This window comes from Cuculus canorus, chromosome 1, assembly GCF_017976375.1.
Source record: "Cuculus canorus isolate bCucCan1 chromosome 1, bCucCan1.pri, whole genome shotgun sequence".
Lineage (NCBI taxonomy): Eukaryota > Metazoa > Chordata > Aves > Cuculiformes > Cuculidae > Cuculus > Cuculus canorus.
This window is the reverse complement of record NC_071401.1, coordinates 207,102,816-207,129,087: the sequence shown is the minus strand read 5'-3', so window position 1 is coordinate 207,129,087 and position 26,272 is coordinate 207,102,816. Positions and strand designations below refer to the sequence as shown.

The 26,272-nt window shown below is 48.3% G+C and overlaps 1 protein-coding gene across 9 annotated transcripts in view; it reads right to left on the bottom strand.

Annotated features, from left to right (window-relative positions):
• TASOR2 (transcription activation suppressor family member 2) overlaps positions 1-26,272 on the bottom strand; it is a 51,225-nt gene that overhangs the window by 21,968 nt on the left and 2,985 nt on the right. For 4 of the 9 annotated variants that reach the window (XM_054057063.1, XM_054057074.1, XM_054057085.1 and 1 more), the window contains exons 2-13: positions 18,048-18,193; positions 15,591-15,686; positions 13,197-13,269; positions 11,913-12,004; positions 11,168-11,305; positions 10,190-10,314; positions 10,071-10,090; positions 9,214-9,313; positions 8,435-8,535; positions 7,394-7,497; positions 4,484-4,556; positions 4,297-4,371 (exon numbers count right to left, since the gene is read on the bottom strand). In XM_054057063.1, the coding sequence (XP_053913038.1) occupies positions 4,297-4,371; positions 4,484-4,556; positions 7,394-7,497; positions 8,435-8,535; positions 9,214-9,313; positions 10,071-10,090; positions 10,190-10,314; positions 11,168-11,305; positions 11,913-12,004; positions 13,197-13,269; positions 15,591-15,686; positions 18,048-18,193 (1,143 nt within the window). Of the gene's footprint in view, positions 1-4,296; positions 4,372-4,483; positions 4,557-7,393; positions 7,498-8,434; positions 8,536-9,213; positions 9,314-10,070; positions 10,091-10,189; positions 10,315-11,167; positions 11,306-11,912; positions 12,005-13,196; positions 13,270-15,590; positions 15,687-18,047; positions 18,194-26,272 lie in introns of those variants that run through there. The other 5 variants (XM_054057098.1, XM_054057114.1, XM_054057088.1 and 2 more) reach the window with 3 other exon arrangements.

Genomic DNA, 26,272 nt, shown 5'->3' with positions numbered 1-26,272 from the left:
TGTGCTTCACATGAAGACACCACATTAGTGCTCTGGAGCAGGATGGGGAACACAGATCACATAAATAAACAACCTGAACACCTGGATATTTTTCTAAAGGTGGAGGACCGACCCTCCTGAAACCACTTGGTGTTTCTCATTTCAGCAGGTTTAACACCCTACCATATACAGATTCACAGAAAGGTTTCGGTTGGAAAAGACATTTACGATCATCGAGTCCAATCATTGACCTGCTAAGTCTGCCACCAGACCACGTCCCCAAGTATAACATCTACCCGTCTTTTAAATACCTCCATGGGTGGGGCCTCAGCCACTTCCCCGGGGAAGCTTCTGCCAGTGCTTGACAATTTTTTCAGTAAATAAATTCCTCCTAATATCCAACCTAAACCTCCTCTGGTGCATCTTGAGGCCATTTCTCCTTGTCCTGTCACTGGCTACCAGGAAGAAGAGACCAACTCCCACCTCACTACAACCTCCTTTCAGGGAGTTGTAGACAGTGATCAGGTCTCCCTGAGTCTCCTTTTCTCCCCGCTGAACAACCCCGTGTCCCTCAGCCACCTCTCAGAAGGCATGTGCTCACCATGCTATCGTGCACAGTAGCACAGAAGTTTAGCTTACAAGAGGGAACAACAGGAACGAGTCCCAAGGCTTGAGAATGCCCACCATCACAGGTATCACTGTGGATGTAGGCACAGCAGTGTCCCCTCAGTGTAAAGAAATGCCTGGAGAGCTGGTGTGATGCACACAGCCTGTCGGTGGATCTCCCCTTCTACACAAGCCAACCTTATCTGGCTTCATCCACTGAAACCCAGCAGAATGGTGTCGGCGCTTTGCACTTGCAGGTTTGGCTCATCTACATGTTATGATCCAACTGCAAGGTTTCTTCTGGCTGCAGAGCCAGGCTGACATCCCCAGTGCCCTTCCCTATCACATCACATCACATCACATCACATCACATCACATCACATCACATCACATCACATCACATCACATCACATCACATCATCATAGAATTGTTTGGTTGGAAAAGACCTTTGAGGTCATCAAGTCCAACCGTACCTGTCCACTACTAAACCAGATCCCTGAGCACCTCATCTCCTCACCTTTTGAACACCTCCAGGGATGGGGACTCCACCATCTCCCTGGGCAGCCTCTGCCAGGGCCTGAGAACCCTTTTGGTGAGGAAACTTTTCCTGACGTGCAATTTGAACCTGTCCTGGCACAACGTGAGGCCTTTTCCTTTCATCCTGTCACCTCTCACTTGGGAGAAGAGACCAGCACCCACCTCACTACAACCTCCTTTCAGGGAGCTGTAGACAGTGATAAGGTCTCCCCTCAGCCTCCTTTTCTTCAGGCTAAACAAGCCCACGTTCCTCAGCTGCCTCTCACAACCCTTGTTCTCCAGCTCCTTCCCCAGCTCTGTTCCCTTCTCTGGATGTGCTCCAGCCCTTCAATGTCCTTCTTGTAGTGAGGGGTCCAAAACTGAACACAGGATTTGAGGTGTGGCCTCACCAACGCCACGTCCAGGGGCACAATCATTTCCCTGCTCCTGCTGGCCACGTTCTTTCTGATACAGGCCAAGATCACTTCCTAGTGATGCAAAGGCCTTTCTCCTTCCCTCCTAGCTGCGTGATTTGTGATTTTCTTTGCTTGTTGGCACTGCTTTGCACTGGCAACACTGGTCTTTGTTCCCGACAAGCCCAGGCACCCCCATGAGCCGTCTCCCAGTTGCTGGCCTCGCTGCTGGCTCAGGAACGCTGCAGCACAGCAGCACAGTGGGCTTGTTCTGCCTGCCCTGCATTCCTCCCGACGGCTGTCTGGACAGGAAGGGAACAGATTCAGAGGCTGCTTGTTTCAATACAGAAAACATTATTCATGCTTCGAGCTCAGCATGAGCTGAGTGATTCCAAATGCATCCATCCTTCCCCTCCCTTTTCACTTTGCATCTCCCTCACTGCTTTCAGTGACCTACCCTTCCCAATCCCAAGCCCCTGTGCAGTTCCACTTATCTCCATAGAAAGGAGAAGCCATAAAGGGTTTATAATCCCCGGGAAAAGACGTCTTGGACACAAGGGACTGTCAGGGCTGACCCTGGTAACACTGCTCGTGTAGGCAGAATGGGACAGCAATGTGCAGGAGTCCTGCTGGCACCAGAGGGAAAACATCTGGAAGCCATCAACGTCCAGATCATGACTTATAACAATGTAGAGCGTTTGCCCAATGTTCTCCTCTCCCCTTGCCTCTTCACTTTGGCACCAGCTGCTCTCTGCCTGTCCAGGTTTCATGTCTTCTTTAGCACCAACACCAGCCACTGGCAACATCTGCTATAGCCCCAAACTTTCCTGCCAACTGGCGGCTTGCACTGACTTTGTTCTGGGATGCTCCTTTTGCCTGCTGCCCTCTCCTGGCTCCACCACCTTCTTCCACAATAACTCTCTCTAAACAAATACCACCTTGCCCTGTTCTCTTCTCCCCCAGCACGCAGTGCTTGCAGTCCAGGAATAGATCCCTCTGCTCTGGAGGGTATTTTCTGCCTGTTGTGGGGCTGGTAAGCAAGATCTCAACATCTCGGTGGCCAGTTCTCAAATCCAGTCTGGTCTCCATGCGTTTTCCCCTTTCACGTCACCCAACTGCAGGCTCTTGCTTCAGGTTTCACAGCAACAACGTACTGATCTCACATTTGACCTGGCACTTTAGAATTTCAGCGTACCTCAGGAGGAGCCTGTCTCTCTCCTACGCCTAGAAAAGAATCACAGAATCATAGAATTATGGAATCATGGAATAGTAAGGGTTGGGAGGGTCCTTAAAGATCATATAGTTCCAATCCCCCTGTCATGGGCAGGGACATCTCACTAAACCAGGCTGCCCAAGGCCCCATCCAACGTGGCCATGAACACTTCCAGGGATGGGGCATCCACAACTTCCCTGGGCAACCTGGGCCAGTGCCTCACCACTCTCATAGTGAAGAAATTCTTCCTAATGTCTAGTGTGAATCTGCCCCTCTCCAGTTTGTACCCGTTCCTCCTGGTCCTATCACCACAAGCCTTTAAGCCAAGAAACTAGAAAGGTTGTCACGCTAACACGGTCGCCAGCAGCACATCCTGAAACTTCAGCTGACTGAATTCAGGCATCAAACATATCCACAACCCAAACTGTCAAGTTACCAGCACGTCATCACCTGACTTCCAAGCCCACTTTGAAGCCACAACTTCCTTGGGCAACCTGTTCCAGGGCCTCACCACTCTCACGGTGAAGAAATTCTTCCTTATATCAAGTCTAAATCTGCCCTTCTCCAGTTTATACCTGTTCCCCCTCGTCCTATCACTACAAGCCTTCATGAATAGTCCCTCTCCAGCTTTCCTGTAGGCCTCTTTCAGGTACTGGAAGGTCGCTGAGTCTAAGTTACTTCGTTTTCTGACAGCGAACTGCATGTTTTTTAGGCAGTGTTTGTCTCTAGAAGTGATGACACAGGGCACTAGGATGCAGAAAGGCCATTGCTTATACTTATTCCTACAGTAGCCAAGACCATCTTCAAGTTGGTGGAGCCGTAAATCAAAGAGGCAAAAAAGAGTCGCACCTGTAGGGATGGGAGGAAAGGACAGGTGACCCCAACCTGACCAGCAAGAGAATTCCATCCCATATACATAAAACTGAGGGATGATGAGGGTGTCGCTCTCTTCTTCAATGGCCAACATCCAGTGAGGAACTTGTCTGTGTGTTTGCCCCTGATCCTGGATCCATGTGTTCCTGAATCCAGTTCCTTAGTCCAGCTCCCTCCTATCTTTGGACTCTTCGCTTCATGCCTCCTCTACAGCATCTGTGGTAGTGGACTCATTGAGGGGTGGGGATACGATTGTGTATACTTGTATATATTTGATATTATTATTATTTCAGTAAAGCTGTAGTACTAGTTTCCAACCCACAAGTCTTTCCTCTCATTTCCCTTTCCCTGGGGGAGGAAAGGGAATCGGGAGCCCAGCTTCTTGGTTTTACCTGCCCAAATTTGCCAGGCTAAACCATAACTGGAAGGAACTAATTCTTTTTCACTCACATCAACTTCTTGCAAAGGGTGAAGGATGTGCAGCGAAGGGCAGAGACACGGGGACCTGGTTCAGCTCACCTTAAAAAGCAGCACAGTTAAAGAGCTGAGACATCCCTCTCCTCTTTGTGCTAAAGCCACAGGTGGTACAGAGCAGAGGAATCAAGTCTTAGAGAAGAAAGTGTCTGTGAAGAGCCTCTGGTGAGGATCCATACCCAAACCACAGCAACCAAAGCCAGCAAAGGGAACCTCCCTACCTCTCAGACACACCGACCGGGACGAGGAGAAGAGAAACAGGGCCAGGAGGCCGACAGGCTCCTTGGAGTCAAAGCCTATGAAAGAAAACAACGGGTTTTGATTCGCCTGAGGGCACACACCCTCCATCTCTAAGATACAGCAGCATGTTTAAGCACAAATATTGGTTGCCACGTAACCACATCTTACCATCATCTCGTGCCAAGGCAGAGGACGTCAGAAGGATAAGGACTCCTCGATCTTGTAAATATTTGATGATTGCCTATAACAAACACAAATAAAGGTAGAGCAACCCCTCCCTTCCCACTAGCACACTTTATATCACCCAGCTTGACTGCCTACAAGCCCTGACTGTGCATGAACTTGCGGTAACGCCACCAGCTCATTCCCTGTTGAGGAGGACACAGTTGAGTCCACACCACATGGGTCAATTGGGATCTGTAACCCTTCCCGCTTATGTTGTTATTCACTGCTCAAACTCCTCCCATCTGTTCCTTGGAACATAAATACACTTAGCCAAACTAGCTGTAATTAATGAATGATGTTCATTAGGTGTGAACCTCATGAGGTCAACAAGGCCAAGTGCAAGGTCCTACACCTGGGCTGAGGCAATCCACGGTTTCAATACAGGATGGTGGATGATGTGATTAAGAGCAGCCCTGAGGAGAAGGACTTGGGGTGCTGGTGGATGAGAAGCTCAACATGAGCTGGCAATGTGCGCTTGCAACCCAAAAGGCCAAGTGTGTCCTGGGCTGCATCAAAAGAAGCATGGCCAGCAGGGAGGGAGGGGATTCTCCCCTTCTACTCTGCTCTTGTGAGACTCCAGCTGGATTCCTGCGTCCAGTTCTGGAATTCCCAACAGAAGAATAATATAGAACTGTTGGAATGGGTCCAGAGGAGACCACAAAGATGATCCAAGGGCTGGGGCACCTCTGCTATGAGGACAGGCTGGGAGAGTTGGGGTTGTTCAGCTCGGAGAAGAGGAGGGTCCACGGAGATCTTAGAGCAGCTTCTGGTACCTGAAGTAGCTACAGGAAAGCTGGGGAGGGACTTGTTACAAGGGCCTGGAGTGATAGAATGAGGGGGAATGGCTTTAAATTGGAAGAAGGAAGATTTAGATTAGACATGAGGGAGAAATTATTCACAATGAGGGTGGTGAGACACTGGCCCAGGTTGCCCAAGGAAGTTGTGGCTGCCCCATCCCTGGAGGCGTTCAAGGCCAGGTGGGATGGGGCTTTGAACAACCTGGTCCAGTGGGAGGCGTCTCCGCCCATGGCAGGGGGATGGAACTGGATGGGTTTTAAGATCCCTTCCAACCCAAACCATTGTATGATTCTATAGTAATTTTAGTCTCTTAAGTTTCAAAGCTCCTGGACACCACAGCCAGGAATTGCTTTCCACAGCTCAAGGGGGAGGTTTACCAAGCAGGAAAAGCAAAGCAGGACATCAGCTTCTAACAAAACACAAGTGACTGTTCCAGCCACAAGCCTGACTGATGTTCAGGCTGTGCTGCTTCAGCACCAATGAACACAGGGAAAAGAATCTGCTGAGCGTAAGAGACTCCCAAAACTCTGTCTCGGAGCTGGATGACTGCATGTCTAAAAAGATATGCGCACTTATGGAGGCTTTTCTTGTGGCTGATGCCTCATTGCAGAGCTTGGCTTGGACTGTGTTTCGCTCCATGGGACATTCATTTGGACCTCTTTCTTACATGCAGTGACGTCTTTTCAGGAAACATAGAGGAACTGAATAACCTCGGGGCTTCTTGAAGCGCTGTGAAACTTTCCTGATCCCATTCAATACATTCAGTCATAACAGAGGGTTGGACTAATGCCTACAGCCTCCTCTCTCCACGACAGCTTTGGAAAGGCTGAACAATTTCAGTGCAACATTCACTGTTCAGAACTGTAATTCCTTGCTTCGGTTGACTCAAGCCAGCAGAGCAGAAGGGCTAAGAGCCAGCATCTCCGCTGTGTAAATCCAGTGCAATGAAATCCAGATCAACCATATCCCGGGCTGCATCGAAAGAAGCGTGGCCAGCAGGGTGAGGGAGGGGATTCTGTCCCTCTGTGAGACACCACGTGGAATCCTGTGTCCAGTTCTGGAATCCCCAACACAGAGAGCAGATGGAACAGTTGAATGTGTCCAGAGAAGGCCACAAAGAGGATCCGAGGGCTGGAGCACCTCTGCTATGAGGACAGACTGAGAGAGTTGGGGTTGTTCAGCCTGGAGAAGAGATGACTCCAAGGACCGCTTAGAGCAGCCTTCCAGTACCTGATGGGGCTCCAGGAAAGCTGGGAAGGGACTTTTTCCAAGGGCCTGGAGTGATAGGACGAGGGGGAATGGCTTTAAATCGGAAGGGGGAAGATTCAGATTAGACATTCGGAAGAAATTCTTCCCCATGAGGGTGGTGAGGCTCTGGCCCAGGATGCCCAGAGAAATTGCGGCTGCCCCATTCCTGGAGGTGTTTAAGGCCAGGTTGGGTGGAGCTTTGAGCAGCCTGGTTTGGTGGGAGGTGTCCCTGCCCATGGCAGGGGATTGGAACTGGCTGGGCTTTGAGATCCCAAAACATTCTATATCTTTTGCTCAGTAATTATCATTCCAGGGACTTCGTTTCTTCTTTTTAATATCAAAGATCGCCTTGCAGTCTTTGGCCTCCACGGTGTTTGCAGTGCAGTCCTGTGTCCAGTACTAGGACTGGACTATCCAACACAAGAAGGATATTAAACTGTTGGAACAGGTGCAGAGGAGGCCACAAAGATGACCCAAGGGCTGGAGCACCTCTGCTATGAGGAAAATCATTAATGAAGACAATAAAATAATCTCCTCTGGCATAAAAATAGCCAAAGGAGAGGTTTGCCTGGTTGAACACCTTCTGCTCAGCAGGGTAAGCTCCATTACCAGCTCACAGTGAGTGAATTTCAGTCAATGGTTTATATACAGAAAGACTAAGCTGCGTTTGAGAATAACAAAGCAGGAAAATAACACTTAAAGCAGGGAAATCCATTCCATTTCACATTAGTTCAGAATGCAAATAATGTTACCAATGATCATTCAAAAGGCTGCTTTCCACCCAGAACAATGTTTGAACACACTTACCAAATCCTTTTCCTTTAGATTTTTGACCAGCTGATCCATTTTATATTGATCTTTCTTCGATATTTCTACTTCGTACAGACTGAAGTAAACGCCTTGAAAGCAAACTGTAGATAAAAGAGAGATAATTTGGTGTTGCGATCGTGCCTCTTGCATGAAAATTTTAAACCAAAAGAGGGAGATTTGTACAGAGGGGGCCATAAAGATGATCCGAGGGCTGGAGCATCTCCCATATCAGGACAGGCTGAGAGAGTTGGCATTGTTCAGCCTGGAGAAGAGAAGGCTCCAGAGACACCTTAGAGCAGCTTCAGTATGGAAAGGGGCTCCAGGGAAGCTGGGCAGGGGCTCTTGGTCACGAAGCACAGGGATAGGATGAGGGGGAATGGTTTGAAGCTGAAAGAGGGGAGATTGAGATGAGATCTTAGGAAGAAATGTTTTCCTCTGAGGCTGGTGAGGCACCGGCACAGGTTGCTCAGGGAAGTCATTGGGATGATGGTTGGACTGGATGAGCTTAGAGGTCTTTTCCAACCTAAATGATTCAATGATTCTATGATTTAAGGGCTGCTTTGAGAAGAGGATTAGATCATGGCAGGAGACTAAGTGAAGTGTGGACAGGAAAACATCTCTGTGCTGTGCTGGCATTTTGTCTTCCTCCTCCGCAAATCAGCCACCTTTCCAGACAGGACACAGTGCTACATGAATGTGAGCTCTGACCCCCCATCAAACTTCCCCAAAGTGATAGGTGATAGGATGAGAAGGAATGGCCTCAAGTTGCGCAGGGCAGGTTCAGATTGAATAATAGCAAAAATTTCTTCACCGCAAGGGTTCTCAGGGCCTGGCAGAGGCTGCACAGGTAGGTGGTGGAGTCCCCGTGCCTGGAGGTGTTTAAAAGATGGTGAGATGAGGTGTTTAGGGATCTGGTTTAGTAGTGGACAGGGACAGTTTGGCTTGATAATCTCAAAGGTCTTTTCCAACTAAGCGATTCTACGAATTCCTACAGCACAAGCACACGCTACTCATCACATCAGCAAGTTTTGCACTCACCTTCATTCTCAATGTAATTTCTTTTCCCAAATGCAGCTTCTGGCAGCTTTTTCTTCAAGTCAGACAAACCCATGACATGGTTAATATCCAGGTTGGGAGGCCTGTGGGGGTGAAGGAGCAGACAGTGAGATCACAAGCGTAAAAGGCTCTCAAGACTGAGCACAGCCAATAGTCCCATTCACCCCACCAATGTGAGACCAGAGAAAGCAGCTCTGGAGAAGGTGCAGCTTGCTTAGGACTTTGCTGATTTGAGGATTCTATTTGTAAACAGTTTCAAATCGCTGCCTGCTGGTGAGCTCCTGACTACTGAAGAGTTTAAATATCTCACTATTTAGAATGCTGGTTACCTCAATACTTCATTTGCCACCATGCAGATCTACAAACACAACTGGTTGACCAGATTTGCACCATTGGGAGCCCAATTCTCACCAGGAGAAAAATCCCATGCAGGAATAAGTGACTTGGAATAAACATCCCAAAGCAGTTCACAAAAAGAGGTGACAAAATATAGCTGTTCCTAGCCTGATCTCATGTTGTTATCCAGCTGCCGTTGCGACATTGCTCAACACCCCTCCCCTGACCTTGATGACTGCACAACAGCGCAGGCTGGTGTATCTCCAAGAAGATGTTGAGCATTGAAGGGATGGGACAAGGAGACACAAACCTCACTTTTGGTGGTACACGGACACCCAAAGGTGATCCTAAAACGATCTGCAAGCGCAGCTATAGTGCTTCCCACTCCACAAATTGCAAAGAACAAAGAAAAAGGGGCAACTTACAGCTGGGCTGGAATTGTGGAGCTGTATGGAGTCCTCAGGGCAATGTCGCACAAAAGCTGGCCCCGGATGGAGAGCTGCCCCCTCCATGGACAGTACAATGCTACAGGGAAAAGAAAATGGCTCAGGGAAAGCAGGAGAGAATAACAGAAACATGGAATGGGTTGGAAGGGACCTTAAAGCCTATCCAGTTCCAAGCCCCTGCCATGGGCAGGGACACCTCCCACTGGATCATGTTGCTCAAAGCCCCATCCAACACCTCCAGGGATGGTGCAGCCACGACTTCTTTGGGCAACCTGGGCCAGGGTCTCACAACCCTCACAGGGAAACATTTCTGCCTAAGATCTCATCTCCATCTCCCCTCTTTCAGCTTCAAACCGTTCCCCCTTGTCCTATCCCTGCACTCCATTCCGACACTTCAGTCACAGGAACTGTCCCACCATGTCTCCATGATGTCAGTAAGATCAGCCCTGCAGGTAGGTGCACACCTCTCTTGTTTATTCTCCATGTCGTGTGTGTTTGCATTGAAGTTGGGACCCAATGAAGCTGACTTACTGGCTGGAGCAGCTGGAATTCCTTTGTGCTGCTCTTCAGGTGCTCTCCTGCTGACCTAGGGTCCTTCTCCATATTCTGGGCATCTACTGCTTGCACTGGCATCAAACTGGTAGGAGTGGGATGGATTGAGGCTCCCCTCCCCCGGCAATTTTAGTTTAAAGCCCTTTCCATCAGGTTGGAAGCCTATGACCAAGGATGCTCTTTCCCTTCTCCAACAGATGGACCCCATCAACCCCCAGGAGGAGAGGAGGGCAAACAGAGAAAGGCACATTTATAAAACAAACCTAACCATCAGATGCTCCTACCTTTGTGGTCAAGCTCAGGTCTAGAGAAAAGGGAGAAAAAGAGGAATATTTAGCATTGGGAAAATGAAAAGGGCCCACAAAAGTAATGGAGTGTTTTGGAATGACAGCAAGTTGCTTACAAGTTCTCTACAGCCAAGAGAGGCATCTCCTTCGGCTCCTTGTACCGGCAGGCGATGACAATGTATGGGCAGATCTGCCTGGGTCGCTCCACAGTGCTGCCGTCAGAGACTTCGTACACGTAATACTGGGGAGAGAAGGGAAACGCGGATGAGAAAACTCGTAGAGGAATGAAAAGGCACCTGGTGCAATCACCAGGTTGGAAAAGACCTCTTCGATCATCGAGTCCAACCATCTCTATTTGCCACTAAACCATGTCCCTGAGCATCTCGTTTACCCACAAGAAATCACAGAATCATAGAACAGTTTGGGTTGGAAGGGACCTTAAAGATCCAAACCCCCTGCCACGGGCAGGGACACCTCCCACTGGATCAGGTTGCTCAAAGCCCCATCCAACCTGACCTTCAACACCTCCAGGGATGGCCCAGCCACTATTTCCTTGGGCAACCTGTGCCAGTGCATCACCACCCTCATCAGGAAGAATTTTTTCCTTATGTCCAGCCTAAACCTTCCCTCTCTCACTTTAAAACTGTTGCCCCTTCTCCTGTCACTACAGGCCTTGGTAAAACATCTCCTCCGCCTTTCCTGTAGACCCCCTTTATGCATTGAAAGGCCACAATAAGGTCTCCCTGGAGCCTCATCCAGCCTGGCCGCAGGAAGGAGGGGGCAGCCACAACTTCTATGGACAACCTGTGCCAGTGTCTCAGCACCTTTATCACCAAGAATTTGTTCCCAATGTCTAATTGACATCTTTCCCCTTCCAACCTAAAGCCATTTCCCCTCATCCTATGACTCCAGGCTGTTCTAAGAAGTCCCTCCCGACTTTCCTGTAGCCCCTTCAGGGACTGGAAGACCACTAGAAGGTCTCTCCAGAGACTTTTCTTCTACAGGCTGAACACCTCCAATTCTCTCAGCCTGTCCTCATAGTAGAGGTGCTCCGGCCCTCTCACCATCTGCACAGTCCTGGTGCAAAAGTGTACCTGGCTCTGCTCGAAGGCCTGGCAGTGGCTGGTCTTTGATGGGATGTTATCGCCGCTCACAGCCACATGGCAGTCATAGCCAGGAGATGGGCAGGTGTAGCTGGTTGTGTAATTCTCCGATACCACCCTGACCTTCCCCTGTATCAGCAAATTAAGAGAGAAAAGGGAAAAAAGACTACACATAATTGTTCATAGAGACTTGAGACCCCTGAATCCTCATTTTCCCTGAAGACAGTGCTGCTAGCAGCCCCACAATTCCTCTCTGCGAGGGGAATACATGTGTTCATATCCTTCCAAACAGAAGGGCCTGAGTTCAGCACAACAGACAAACCAGCGCTGCTCAGGAGAGCTAACTGGAGCAGCACATTCTCAGTGCCACCTACAGAGAACAGGAGCTGGCAGGAAGGGGAGAAAGGTAGGAATTCCCATGGAGGAAGAGAATGGGGTTGTCATCTCAGTCACATTACGGTTACGCCCCTCAAACCACCCAAATCCAGGGAAAAAGGTGATCCTATGGGGAATTTCTGATCTCAGTGGTGGAACTTGGAAGGTCCTCCACATCCTCTGCCTTGCTCCAGGCCAACAGCCAAGCCCAGTCTGATCTCTTGCTTTCTAGTTTGATGCATCCCATAATCCAAAATCCCAACAGAGCTGACTTAACACCCGACTCCAGTAACAAGCACCAATGTCTCCTTTAAAACGATACAGCAGCTTCTGAACCTGAAAAGGAAGACTTGAATTTTACCTTAATTAGCTTGCAAATGACAATATAGCCTGATTTTCCATGATACCAGGGGCTCAGATGAAGACAGTCGGCATACTTAGAAATATAAACCCCTGCGAAAAGAAAACACAATATAATGTGAATTACCTGTTGAGTAAAGCTGATTGCCAAAACAAATCTGTGAAGAGGACCCTCCTTGCTGGAACGGGAGTCTCTGAAGAGCCACGGCTGCAAACCAGAGCAGTGTTTGCTGCCATAAAAAGGGTGAAACTCTTTCAGACTCTTTCGCTGATTAGTGGTATGGAACAGAATTAAATTGTAGAATCATAGAATGGTTTGGGTTGGAAGGGACCTCAAAGATCATCCAGTTCCAACCCCCTGCCATGAGCAGGGACACCTCCACCAGACTAGGCTGCTCAAAGAACCATCCAGCCTGGCCTTGAACACCTCAGGGAGGGGGAAGCCACAACTTCTCTGGGCAATCTGGACCAGGGCCTCACCACCCTCACCAGGAATAATTTCCCCCTCACGTCTAATCTAAATCTTCCCCTTTCCAATTTAAAGTCAAAATCAGTGTGGCCAGCAGGACCAGGGAAGGGATTGTGCCCCTGTTCTCAGCACTGGTGAGGCTGCACCTCGAATCCCGGGTTCAGTTTTGGGCCCCTCACTCTAAGAAGGACATTGAGGGGCTGGAGCACGTCCGGAGAAGGGGAACAGAATTGGGGAAGGGTCTGGAAAACAAACTTTACAGAGGCATCTCAGGGACACGGCGTTGTTTAGGTGGAGGAAAGGAGGCTGAGAGGAGACCTCGTCACTGTCCACAACTTTATGACAGGAGGTTGTAGCAAGGTGGGTGTTGGTCTCTTCTCTCAAGTGACAGGTGATAGGATGAGAGTAAACGGCCTCAAGTTGCACCAGGGAAGGTTCAGCTTGGACATTAGGAAAAATTTCTTCACTGAAAGGGTTCTCAAGCCTTGACAGAGGCTGCCCAGGGAGGTGGTGCAGTTCCTGTCCCTGGAGGTGTTTAAAAGACGGGAAGATGAAGTGCTCAGGGATCTGGTATAGTAGTGGACAGCTATGGTTGGACTCAATGATCTCAAAGATCTTTTCCAAGCAATTCTATAATTCCATGAATCTATGAAATGCAGTTTCCCATGTAAAAAACACTGGAGTTCCTGCGGATCTTTGCAGTAAAGAACACCGCAATACCAGGAATTTGTCTGGCCTTTTGCTTTTGTTTTCAAAGGAGCCAATAACCGCAGGACAGCGGAACAGGCCTTTCGGTCCTCTGAATAAAGATCTTACCTTTTGCTGGGTCACCAAGCATGGAAATAGAGCTGCTGTTTACACGGAGGCCAGCCTGACACACCTCTTTCACCTACAAAAGAAGAGATAGCCTCTTTTACCTCCTTTTTTCACAGATAATGGGCACAGCTACTGAATTCTGTAGCACAACAGCTGGCAAAATGCTTGCAACAGGCAGACACATGTCCCAAAACACCCGCAGGAGAAAGAAAACAAAACACAATGCCCACAGGAAGAACCAATGGGAAGAAAATTTGTTGTTCCAGATGCTGAATAAATGTATTTACCAAGTGTTGTTAGAAAAGTTCCATGGAAGTAACGGCTTACAAAAAACTGAAAAAAATCCAGCATCTCCAGACATCCCTGCAAGTGCGAGGCTGGACTTTGTGCCTTCTTTCTTTGCATGGGTGATTTGTGGAAAAGTAAATGCAACAGAGCTGGCATGAATCATAGAATGGTTTGGGTTGGAAAGGACCTTAAAGCCCAGACAGTTTCAACCCCTGCCATGGGCAGGGACACCTCTCACCAGACCAGGCTGCTTAAAGTCCCATTCAACCGGGCCTTGAACACCTCCAGGGAAGGGGGAGCCACAACTTCCCTGGGCAACCTGGGCCAGGGCCTCAGCACCCTCTTCATAAAGAATTTCTATCCTAATATTTAATCTAAATCTTTCCCTTTCCAATTTAAAGCCATTCCCTCTCGTCCTATCACTCCAGGCCATTGGAAGTCCCTCCCCGATTTTCCTGAAGCCCCTTTCAGTACTGGAAGCTGCTCTAAGGTCTCCCTGGAATCTTCTCTTCTCCAGGCTGAATAACCCAAACTCTCTCAGCCTTCTTTGCTTCTTTGTGCTCACTCCTCTATAGGCAGTTTCTGCCTTGGGAGCATCTCACCGATTTGGATTTAATCCATGCCCTAAGCAGATTTATAAGAGACTGCAAAGACCAAAGTGTTTTAACTCATTATGGGTGAGAAACAAAAACAAACTGGTCAAACTGTGCTCAGCCCCTTTATAAGCAACACAGGGCACTCATCTCACCTAACTTCTACCTCCTAAAAGGTAAGAAAACAGAGGTAGGAAAGGGATCATATCCTTGGACTCAGCACTGGTGAGGCCACACCTCAAATCCTGGGTTCAGTTCTGGGTCCCTCACTCCAAGAAAGACATTGAGGGGCTAGAGGGCATCTGGAGAAGGGGAATGGAGCTGGGGAAAGGGCTGGAGAACAAGTCTTCCGAGGAACAGCTGAGGGAACTAGGGCTGTTATACCTGCAGAAGGCTGAGGGGAGGCCTCATTGCTCTCTGCAGCTCCCCGAAAAGGAGGTTGTGGTGAGGTGGCCACTTTGCCCAGACTATGCTAAACCTTAAACAGATAAAATGAAGCCTGACAATACCTGCATCCAAACTGAGTGTGGAAGTGGTTTATTTTGCTGTAGCTCAACCCAAACTGAACAGAACTGAACTGTATTCAGGCCACTCTCATCCTGAACAAAACCATCTCTACCATGACTTAGCATGGCATCGTTAAATAAAGTTAAAAGTTAATTTCCACTAAATTCCCTGAGCATCCACGTGCAAACAAACTGTTTTCACAAAACCAAAACCATCCTCATGAAAAATAGGCAGGAATAACCTTCCCCAATAGCTGTGCCAGGCTCTCTGTCCACTGAGCTGGCAAAACCAAGGTAAACTTGCCCAAACCCACCCGACAAATTCCTGTCTTCTGTCACAAAGGCACTTTGCTCTTCTAAGCACACATGAAAGGCTTCACCTGCCTGTACTTGATTACAAATCCACTGGGACAAAGGAAGACTCCCTCCATCTCCCTGCAGGGGCCAAAGGAGGCAGTGAATTTTCCAAGAGTAATTGACTGGAGAGATGCAAAATAAGAGCCATGACGAAAATCTCCCAGGAGCTGCTGCCAGAACTTGCTCTGGACTATTTGTACTCAATATATACTACTTATAGAGGCCTTCCAGTACCTGAAGGGGCACCAGGAAAGCTGGGGAGGGACTTTTTCCAAGGGCTTGGAGTGATAGGATGAGGGGGAATGGCTTTAAATTGGAAGGGGGAAGATTTAGATTAGACATTAGGAAGAATTCTTCCTGATGATGGTGGTGAGGCCCTGGCCCGTGTTGCCCAGAGAAGTCATGGATGTCTCATCCCTCGAGGTGTTCAAGGCCAGGTTGGATGGGGCCTCCTGGTTCAGTGGGAGGTGTCCCATGCCCATGACCCTTAAGGTCCCTTCCAACTCAAACCATCCTATAATTCTATGAATTGCGCTGGAGTAGAGAGAGACAGGACACTTACATCAACAGATTTGGGCTTTGGTGGGACAAAGCACACATGCAGGCACTTGGCGTCAAACTTCTTAAGCCAAATAAACATTACAAGTTACCTCTTCTTCATTATCAAACAAGAGAAAGGCAAAGGTCTCCTCCAGCTCCTCCTGGCTGTACCCGGCGGCTTCCTTGGCTTGGGCAAAAGCTTTGAGCTGCAGAAGAAACAACATCGCTTCATTCTAGTCGGTTTGTGCCAGAGCCAAGTGGCTGAGCGGTACAGGGAACACGCGGTGCGAGGACAGTGTGTTCCACATATTTCAACCTTTGCAGAAGCTTGGTGATGTTGGACCAGCTCATACCCACTCATTATTCCCTCCCTCAGACAGATGTACACCAGGTGTCCCATCACCAGCCTCCCGATCCATTCATCTGTTGGTCTCTGTCCCCAGCAGTACATGTTCCATGTCCCCCAAGGGACAGTAGGCACATCCAGCCCCACGGTGTCACACTGTGCTTATCCCAGAGAATTCCAGCCTCATTCCACCTTGCCCCTCTTGCCACACATCATGACCTACTGGGGATTTTGTTTCACTGAGCACCTTCTGCACTGGTGGAGCATCCCATATAGCAGCCGACCACAGCCATCAGAAGACAAATATCCTAGCCATGGAGAAGATGCTTACAGAAGGGGAGATGTGTGGAGGCACCTCTCTTTTTCTCTCTCCATTGACCAAGTAAGTCTGGAGACAGCTCAGAGGGTACAGCCAAGTAACAGATTACTCCAATTTCTATTGTCTGATAATGATGCAAGGGCTGGAGCACCTCTGCTATGAGGACAGGCTGAGAGAGTTGGGGTTGTTCAGTCTAGAGAAGAGAAGGCTCCAGGGAGACCTTAGAGTGGCCTTCTAGTACCTGAATTGGCTACAGGAAAGATGAGGAGGGCCTTAGTTTACAAAGGCCTGGAGTGATAGGACGAGGGGGAATGGCTTTAAATTGGAAGGGAGAAAACTTGGATTAGACATTAGGAAGAAATTCTTCTTGGCCCAGGCTGCCTAGGGAAGTCATGGCTGCCCCCTCCCTGGAGGTGTTCAAGGCCAGGTTGGATGGAGCTTTGAGCAGCCTAGTCCAGTGGGAGGTATCCCTGCCCATGGCAGGAGGGATGGAACTGGCTGGGCTTTAAGTTCCCTTCCCACACAAACCATTCAATGATTCTATGATAATTAAAGTAGAGCACATTCTCTGTGCAGACAGGGAGAACATGACAGGAGCCAACAGAGGTGGGTCTGAGACCAAGATGCTTCGGGGCTTTAATAAAAGAAGTTGTAGAAAGATTGGATTTTAAAAACAGGGCTAGAAGCCAAGAAAACAACTCATCTCATAGCTACTTTTGCTTATTTTGGCTTTAAAGCTCACAGTCAAATGAACAAATGAGGGGGGTTGGAACTGGATGATCTTCCAACCCAAACCATCCTATGATTCTAACTGATACCTTCTTCCCCATTTTTTTTTCATCCAGACCCACAGTGACTCTCCCAGGTTTAGGCAGCCAAAATATCTAAGCGCTATTTCATTCATGACAACAAGCAGACTGGTCATCTTCCATCCCCAGAGGAAAAAGCCTGTCTTCCATGCCAATGGGACTGTAGGGATGAAGGCATTTTAAAAGTGGTTTCCTCACATTCCAGTCAGTTGGAGAACGGGAAAAAGGGTTAAAACTGGTGCCTGCTCAGGTGTGAGGACAGACAGACGAAATACCACAGGGAAATCCATCTGGCTGTGAGTCAGCAGGAGTGCTGATAACATCAAAACTCTCCAGCTAGGTATCAAACCAGGATTTCAACCTGCCCCCAAGGCCTCCTCCAGGATCTGAATGTTTGGAAACAGTGCCTAAATGGACCTTTTGTTCCGGATGAGACTGGGAAGAAAGAAGGGCAAGAAAGCAAAGGCTCCTTTCAGTCAGGAACATTTCCAGACACCTGCAGCTCCCAGAGAAACAGAATCATAGAATCACTAGGTGGGAAAAGACCTCTTAGATCATCGGGTCCAACTATTCCTATCTGCCACTAAACCATGTCCTTGAGTACCTCATCTACCTGTCTTTTAAATACCTCCAGGAATGGGGACTCCACCACCTCCCTGGGCAGCCTCTGGCAGTACCCGATGGCCCTTTATGAGAAAAATTTTTTCCTGATATCCAGTTTGAACCTTCCCTGGAGCAACTTGAGGCCATTTCCTCTCGCCCTATCACCTGTCACTTGGAAGAAGAGATCAACACCCAACTCACTACAACCTCCCTTCAGAAAGTTGTAGAAAGCAATAAGGTCTCCCCTCAGCCTCCTCTTCTCCAGGCTAAACAACCTCAGGTCCCTCAGCCGCTCCTTGTAAGACTTGTTCTCCAGCCCCCTCACCAGCTTCGTTGCTCTTCTCTGGAAACGCTCCAGAGCCTCAACATCCTTCTTGTAGTGAGGGGCCCAGAACTGAACACAGTATTTGAGGTGCAGCCTCACCAGTGCCAAGTACAGTGGCGCCCCTTCTTGAGCTGCCATAACTCCCTGATCCCCAAGCAGCCTTACCTCACTTAGAAAAACATCATTTTCCACCAAAACTGCTTGGCTGTACTGAAAACTGTCCTGAGAGGCAGAGTCCAAATACGAGCGCTGCAGCACCGAAACTGCTGTCTGTAAAAGGGAACTTGACTCTTCCGATTCCAGATGAAAACCTGAAGAGAGCAAAAAAACGGTGCAAATGTTTAATCTGGGCATCCCCAGGTGAGGATGGGACCTCATCAGAGGTGGGTGGCAGCTGAGTGGGCTTCATTTAACAAGCTCAGATCTCAGTAGAGCGGTTCCCTGGCTCCTATTGGGAGCAGCAGCTCCTCTGCAGCCATGCAACCATGAAGTCTTTGTTTGCAATTCCAACTGCCCTCATGCAGGAGGAATCCCAGTTCCTTGTTGGCCAATGAGCCCATAATGTTCTTCCTTTGCAACAGAAACAAACGAAAGATGACATTAGCAACTGCTAGCCTGGTGGTAAAATAACTTTGAGCAGGTCAGAGTTTTCTCCTGTGCTAAGAAGTTATTCCTCTTTTAGGGTGCGTGAGATGATGTCTGCACACAGGGAAAATCTCTGTGCATGTTTCTCCATAAAGATTTTCAGGTCTGGAGTGAACAAGGTTTTGAATACTGTGAGAGCAAGCCCTTCAAACACCACCCTGGAGGTGTTCAAGGCCAGGCTGGAGGGAACTTTGAGCAAACTCATCCAGTGGGAGGTGTCCCTGCTCATGGCAGCAGGTTGGAACTGGATGGCTTCTGAGGACCCTTCCAACCCAACCTACTCCATGATTTAAAGCCTCCATGGGCAGGGCCTTCTCAAAGCCCAAATTCTCTGAAGGAAAGCATTCTAGTAAAACACTTCCCAACGGTGTCCCACCATGAAGCTGAGACATTAAATATGGCTGCAGAAACAAAGGAAAACCCTACAGTATTGGTGCTCTTGCAGGTGTTAAAATCCAAATATCAAATATAAAGCAGCTACATCGAAACACTGGGAATGCCGGTGTGAAAAATGGGGAAGAATCGTTGGCTTTTCACCAGTAAACTATGCCAAATAAGGACATGTAATGCTACCCCTAAAAACCCTCATGATGGACTGTGAAGGAGGGAAAGATAAAACATTAATGATTGTTTAAAATTTAGCAGATTGTTCATGCTTTAGTTCAGACACGGGATGGGTTCAATTTCAATATAGAAAAACGGTGGAAAGAAAAGTGGATTAACAGTTCCAACCTCAAGCCAAAAATTAGATCAGATATTAGGAGAGGGAAATTGAATAGGCTATTGGCATTTTTGGCTTGAGGAGGGATGGAGATCCAAAATGTCTTTCTTTGGGGATGCCAGCTTGCCTGTGGTGCGGGGTTCAGTGGAGGGGCAGTGCTCACCCTCCTTCTTCCCCTCTTCCTCTGCCCATCGCCTGGGCTGAGGGGGGGACGGATGGGCCTTATTGTTAACTGCTTTTGTGCCAAAATGTAACGGTTTTCGTGAAAGTATATAAAAGGGGAGGGAAGCCTGGACCGGGTGCATCTCTGGCTGATGTGACTGAGCCTCAGCCAAGCACCCAGCGCTGCTTCCTTGCTTTGCAAAAATTTAATACCTCGTAATAAATTTTTCATAATAAACTTTAGTTTGAATTGATAAAAGATTTTTGCATTGCCCGTTTATCACACTGGGCTGTCTCTGCTGCACAATCAAAACCCTACGTTACTCATGGTGACACTGCGGTCAGTGGGCTTGTTAGCGTAGAGACAAACACATAACCATTCCAGGAAGGTTATATGTGGTACTTTATTTCAAGGCCCCAGAAACCAGGGGTATGCACACCCAAATCAGATTCCAAGACGATCTCGGCGTGTCCGCAATTTAACCCTTAAGTGTTTTGCAATCTAATGTATATTCAACAGATTACATCATTTCTTCATGCATATGTATTTGAGGATTGTCTCATCATTTGTGTGGACACCAGCGTTTCCTTATCTTCACTTGACTACCCTTGGTATGCTTCTGGCCTTCACAAATGTAGGCTGTGTTCAGATAAGGTTGTTAGTAAAAGCGTAGGCTCTGCTCGGATAAGGTTGTTAGTACATACTTTCTAAGCACTCCCTAATACCATATACTTGTGAAGGTTATATGTGGTTTGTGAGAAAACCGTCACTGTCTGCAGAGACAGACACAAAGTCTGCACATACTTAACTATAAAGATCAACAAAATTAAATGCTAAACACAATATATATCAAATGCTAAATACAATATACATAAGCTATAATTTTAATCTTATTTTAATTGAGCCCTGATTCTTCAGCTAAATAAACGTTTTACAACAGGTTGAGAGATGGGATTCTGCCCCTCTGCTCTGCTCTCATGAGACCCCAGCTGGAGTCCTATGTCCGGTTCTGGAATCCCCAACAGAAGGATATGGAACTGTTGGAACAGGTCCAAAGGAGGCCACAAAGATTATCTAAAGGCTGGAGCACCTCTGCTATGAGGACAGGCTGAAAGAGTTGGGGTTGTTCAGCCTGGAGAAAAGAAGGCTCTGGGGAGACCTTTGAGCAGCTTCCAGGACCTGAAGGAGCTACAGGAAAGCTGGGGAGAGACCTTTTACAAATGCACATAGTGATAGGATAAGGGGGAATGGCTTTAATTGAAAGGGGGAAGATTTAGATTAGACATTAGGAAGAAATTCTTCATTATAAGGGTGGTGAGGCTCTATCCCAGGTTGCCCAGAGAAGTAGTGGCTGCCCCATCCCTGGAGGTGTTCAAGGCCAGGTTGGATGGGGCTTTGAGCAACCTGATCCAGTGGGAGGTGTCCCTGACCATGGCAGGAGGGATGGAACTGGCTGGGCTTTAAGGTCCCTTCCAACTCAAACCATTCCATGATTCATGAGCTACGAGATTGGAAATCTCAAGCTGAGTCTGTACCACAGACACATAGAAGAGATGAACCCTTTCAGACTCATAAACTTTAGAAAATAAAGCAGTCATCAACAAGGGAAGACCTGCCAAACCACACCCAAGGAACAAGTTTTGTGCACCACTCCCTAAGAAACCTCACTGAATTTTTTGGGAACACAGAAGCTCTTCTTTTAACCTCTAAGAGATCCACATTCCTTTGGGGATGAGAAGATAGCATCAGTTGTTACGCTGCAACCTGCAGGGTCTCTGAATCCTATTTTTAAAGGTTATATTTTAACCATTTTTTCTTTCCCCCTCATCAATTAAAAAGAAGGAAAGTAAATACAGAATCATTCCCCACATCATCAAATCACAGAATGGCTTGGGTTGGAGGGGACCTCAAAGCCCATCCAGTTCCAACCCCCTTGCCACAGGCAGGGACACCTCCCACTGGATCAGGTTGCTCAAAGCCCCATCCAACCAGGCCTTGAACACCTCCAGGGATGAGGCAGCCATGACTTCTCTGGGCAACCTGGGCCCTCACCACCCTCACAGGAAAAAATTTCTTCCTAAGATCTCATCTCTATCGCCACCTTTTCAGCTGAAAACCATTCCCCCTCGTCCTATCCCTGCACTCCCTGATCAAGAGCCCTTTCCCAGCTTTCCCAGAACCCCTTTCCGTACTGGAAGGCTGCTATAAGATCATAAATCTTGTTCTCAAATTGCTTAAGGCTAAAATTTGAGCTAATGTAAGGAACAGGAAAAATAACAGTTCCAATTGCGTGTATTAAGCTCATTTAGCTACGCTGCCCTGAGCCAGTTCAGCCAGTCCAGGGCTTAACACAGAAATGGAAACAAAGCCTGTAAAGGCAAAAACTAGGGGGGGATACTGTATAAAACATCTGTAAGAAAAGCATATAGAGGGCAGTTGGGAATGGAAATTGGGGCACCAAAAGGGAAGTCTTTAAAATTACTTTTGCTTCTCTCAACCTTGCTCTGGGATCTTTTGTGCAGGTGATTGCACCCTTCTAGTCTGAGAACCCAGCTGGAGCCCCGTGTTCAGTTCTGGAGTCCTCAGTGCAGAAAGGACATGGAGATGTTGGAATGAGTCCAGAGGAGGCCACGAAGATGATCTGAGGGCTTGAAGCACCTCTCATACAAGGACAAGCTGAGAGAGTTGGGGTTGTTCAGCCTGGAGAAAAGAAGGCTCCAGGGAGATCTCCAGCAGCCTTCTAGTACTGAAAGGGGCTCCAGGAAAGCTGGAGGAGGGCTCTTAATCAGGGAGTCCAGGGATAGGACGAGAGGGAAAGGTTTTAAAGCTGAATGCTGGGAGATTGAGATGAGATCTTAGGATGAAATGTTTTCCTGTGAAGGTGGTGAGGCCCTGGCACAAGCTGCCCAGGGAAGTCGTGGCTGTCCCATCCCTGGAGGTGTTCCAGGCCAAGTTGGATGAGGCTTTGAGCAGCCTGATCCAGTGGGAGGTGTCCCTGCCCATGGCAGGGGCTTGGAACTGGATAGGCTTTAAGGTCCCCTCCAACGTAAACCATCCTGTGATTTCATATTCAGATCCTTTCAGAGGTAGAAGCTAAAGGCTTTAAAGAAAAAGCCCGCAAACCTCTTGGAAATGCAACAAACTCAGCAGTTCTGCAGGCGAAGATTCAAGCTTTGTTCCTCCTCGCAAGTTCAGCTGCAGCGTCAAAATGAAAGTCCAAAAAGGAAAAAAAAATTGCTGTAGTCATACATAAATACTGGAGATGAAACAATCACAAAGTGTAGCACCAAGCCCAGCAGCTTTCTGTGACCCTCATCTCCCCTTCCAGCTTCCAGAGGCTCCTTCAGATCTGTTCCCACCCTAAGGAAGAGTCTGGGCTCATGGAAACACATGCAAAACGCATTTCCTTTGCCGGAGCAGAGGGCCCTTGCCAGTCTCTGTGCAGAATGCAAGGAGGAGGTGAAAGTGAAAGTGCCCGAACAAGAAGTAAAAGTGAAAGTGTCCATTGCCCTGTGAGCAGTTTGGATGAGTGACTACCACACACAGCATGGAATCATAGAATGGTTTGGGTTGGAAGGGACCTCAAAGCCCATCCAGTTCCAACCCCCCTGCCATGGGCAGGGACACCTCCCACTGGATCAGACCGCTCAAATCCCCATCCAACTTGGGTCTCCATATCATAGACTTCAAGGATTTGGACTCACCCTCAGATAGATTTGAAGGGACAAATCTCAGCCTTTAAGGGTTTGCATCACCTGTTTGATGGCCACTAGGATTCATTTTACTCTAATCCAATGCCTTGATTTCCATAGAATCAGAATCATGGAATGGGTTTGTGTGGGAAGGGACCTTAAAGCTCATCCAGTTCCAACCCCTTGCCATGGGCAGGGACAACTCCCACTGGATCAGGTTGCTCAAAGCCCCATCCAGCCTGGCCTTGAACACCTCCAGGGATGCGGCAGCCAGAGCTTCTCTGGGCAACCTTTGCCAATGCCTCACCACCCTCATCAGGAAGAATTTCTTTCTAACGTCTAATCCAAATCTTCTCCCTTCCAATTTAAAGCCATTCCCCCTTATCCTTTTGCTCCAGGCCCTTGAAAAAAGTCCCTCCCCAGCTTTCCTGTAGCCCCTTCAGGTACTAGAAGGTTGCTCTAAGACCTCCCCAGAGAGGGCCACATTAGATGGGGCCTTGAGCTGCCTGATCCAGTGGAACGCATCCCTGCCCATGGGAAGAGGTTGGAACTGGATGGGCTTTAAGGTCCCTTCCAACCCAAAGCATTCTGTGGTTCTATTATTCTCTAAGTTGGTGGTTCAGACTGGATGAGAGGGAGATATTTTCCCCCTGGAAGGTGATGCAGCCTTTGGACAGTTTGCAGGGAGGTGGGGGTCCTCATGCCACATCTGCTCTGCTCTGCTCTTGTTGAAAACCCTGTTTGGAGTAGTTCTCCACCTGAGAACCTTCCAGGTAACATTCCTTTGATTTGGTATCACAGAATCACAGAATCACCAGGTTGGAAAGGACCCACTGGATCATCGAGTCCAACCATTCCCAACACTCCCTAAACCATGTCCCTAAGCACTTAATCCACCCGTTCCTTAAACACCTCCAGGGAAGGCGACTCGACCACCTCCCTCTTCCCTCATATTCCTTTCAGCCACTCATGTAACTGAGGATGTGCTTATTAGTTTTCCTTCGTTGTTTCATTTTCTTCGTTTTCCTTTCCTTGCTGCCTTTTGGCTCAGCAAATGCTCCTCAAAGCTCTGTCCTGCCACAGCTCCCTTCTCCTATCACCTATTACAGGGTTGCCACCTGTGGATTCACTCACTTGTAGGCATCTGCACTGACTCTTCCCACACCCAGCACCAGCACAGGCGTTTTAGCACCGAGACAACTACAGACAACTCTTTCTTTGCAAACCCACCCAGTCAAGTGATTCTCCATACTACTACAGCAGCTTGATGACCTATGACAGCCAGACTTGACAAGCTTTGACCTTGCAGGAGAACTGTAGAGTCTTGCTCAACAAACTAAAAACCCTGCTGCTGCCAGGTTTGCCTTCGCTAGGTTATGTTTTGAGGTTCCCTCGCACAGACACTACATCAAAACCCACCTGTTGAAACCCAATCAACCACACAGAGCCCGCAGAACAACATCCAGCCCTTCCTTGCCATCACATGAGCTGAAGTTCATCTACTGCCTCCCATAACCCCAAAAAATCAGCGCTGGGGCTGTTCCACATGCTGCCGTTCCACATGCCACCAAGGTGACCACACACACTACAGCAATGTCCAGGGTCTCCTGACACAGAGGCAGCCTTGTGAGAGCAACAGTAATGGTATAAAAACCAACGTGCCCAAGGCAGAGCTCCCTCATTTGGGGAAACAGAAAGAAACAATTTGTTTTCATCTGGAAAAAGTGGGCAAAGAGTTCTCCTGCCTGAAATCCCACAGCTGTGTTCCACCAGACTGCTGGTTATTGACTCCTTTTGACTTCCATAGGATCATAGAATTGCTTGGTTGGAGAAGATCTTTGAGATAATCAAGTCCAACTGTACGCGTCCACTACTAAACCAGATCCCTGAGCGCCTCATCTCCCTGTCTTTTAAACACCTCCAGGATGGGGACTCCACCACCTCGCTGGGCAGCCTCTGCCAATGCCTGGGAACCCTTGTAGTGAAGAAATTTTTCCTGATTTCTAACATGAACCTGCCCTGAGGCAACTTGAGGCCATTTCCTCTCATCCTATCACCTGTAACTTGGGAGAAGAGATCAACATCAACCTCACTACAACCTCCTTTCAGGGAGTTGTAGACAGTGATGAGGTCTCCCCTCAGCCTCCATTTCTCCAGGCTAAACAATCCCAGGTCCCTCAGCAACCTCTCATAAGGCTTGTTCTCCAGACCCTTCACCACCTCTGTTGCCCTTCTCAGGACACGCTCCAGCCCCTCAATGTCCTTCTTGGAGTGAGTGCCCAAAACCGAACCCAGACTTCGAGGTGTGGCCTCACCAGTGCTGAGCCCTGGGGAACGATCACTTCCCTGGACCTGCTGGCCACGCTCTTTCTGATGAAGGCCAAGATGCCATTGGCCTTCTTGTCCACCTGGGCCACTGCTGGCTCATGTTTACCCATTGTCAATCAGCACCCCAAGGGCCTTCTCCTCCAGGCAGCTTTCCAATCACGCTTCCCCAAGCCAGGAGCGCTGCATGGGGTTGTTGTGTCGCAAGGGCAGGACTCAACACTTGGCCTTGTTGAACCTAATCTCATTGGTCACAGCCCATGGATCCAGCCTGTTCAGATCCCTCTGAAGTACCTCCCTACCCTCGAGCAGATCATCGCTTTCTCCCAGTTCAGTGTCATCTGTCAACTTACAAAGGGTGCACTCAATCCCCTCATCCAGATCATCAATAAAGATGGCTTCGAGCAAGTCTGAAAACTTCAGGCGTGGTTTGTCGCGTGACTTTTTCTCTCACTACAGATGTTCTCCTTTCAGCGCTAACTTTCCTACTCTTTTTCTCTCGTTGTGCCCCATACGGCAACAGAGCTCTAACCACATGCTCTCTTTGGATCCTTTTGCTGTGAAAATTACCAAGACACACTTAGAGTCTCTAATAAAAACAGAACCACAGCCAAGTTCTAAAATCCCCATACATGCACTGACTCCAAATGCCCCACCAGAACTGTGGGTAGTGATTTCACCAGCAAAAAAAAACCACAAAAAAAAAGCCAAACTGTGCAAAAACAGCATTTACCAAATATAAACATTTCACTTTCTTGTCTCAAAGTGATTCTAACCAAGTAAATCCCCAGGGCAGACATCAGAATGACCAACACAGAATCAGAATCATGGAATGGGTTGGGTT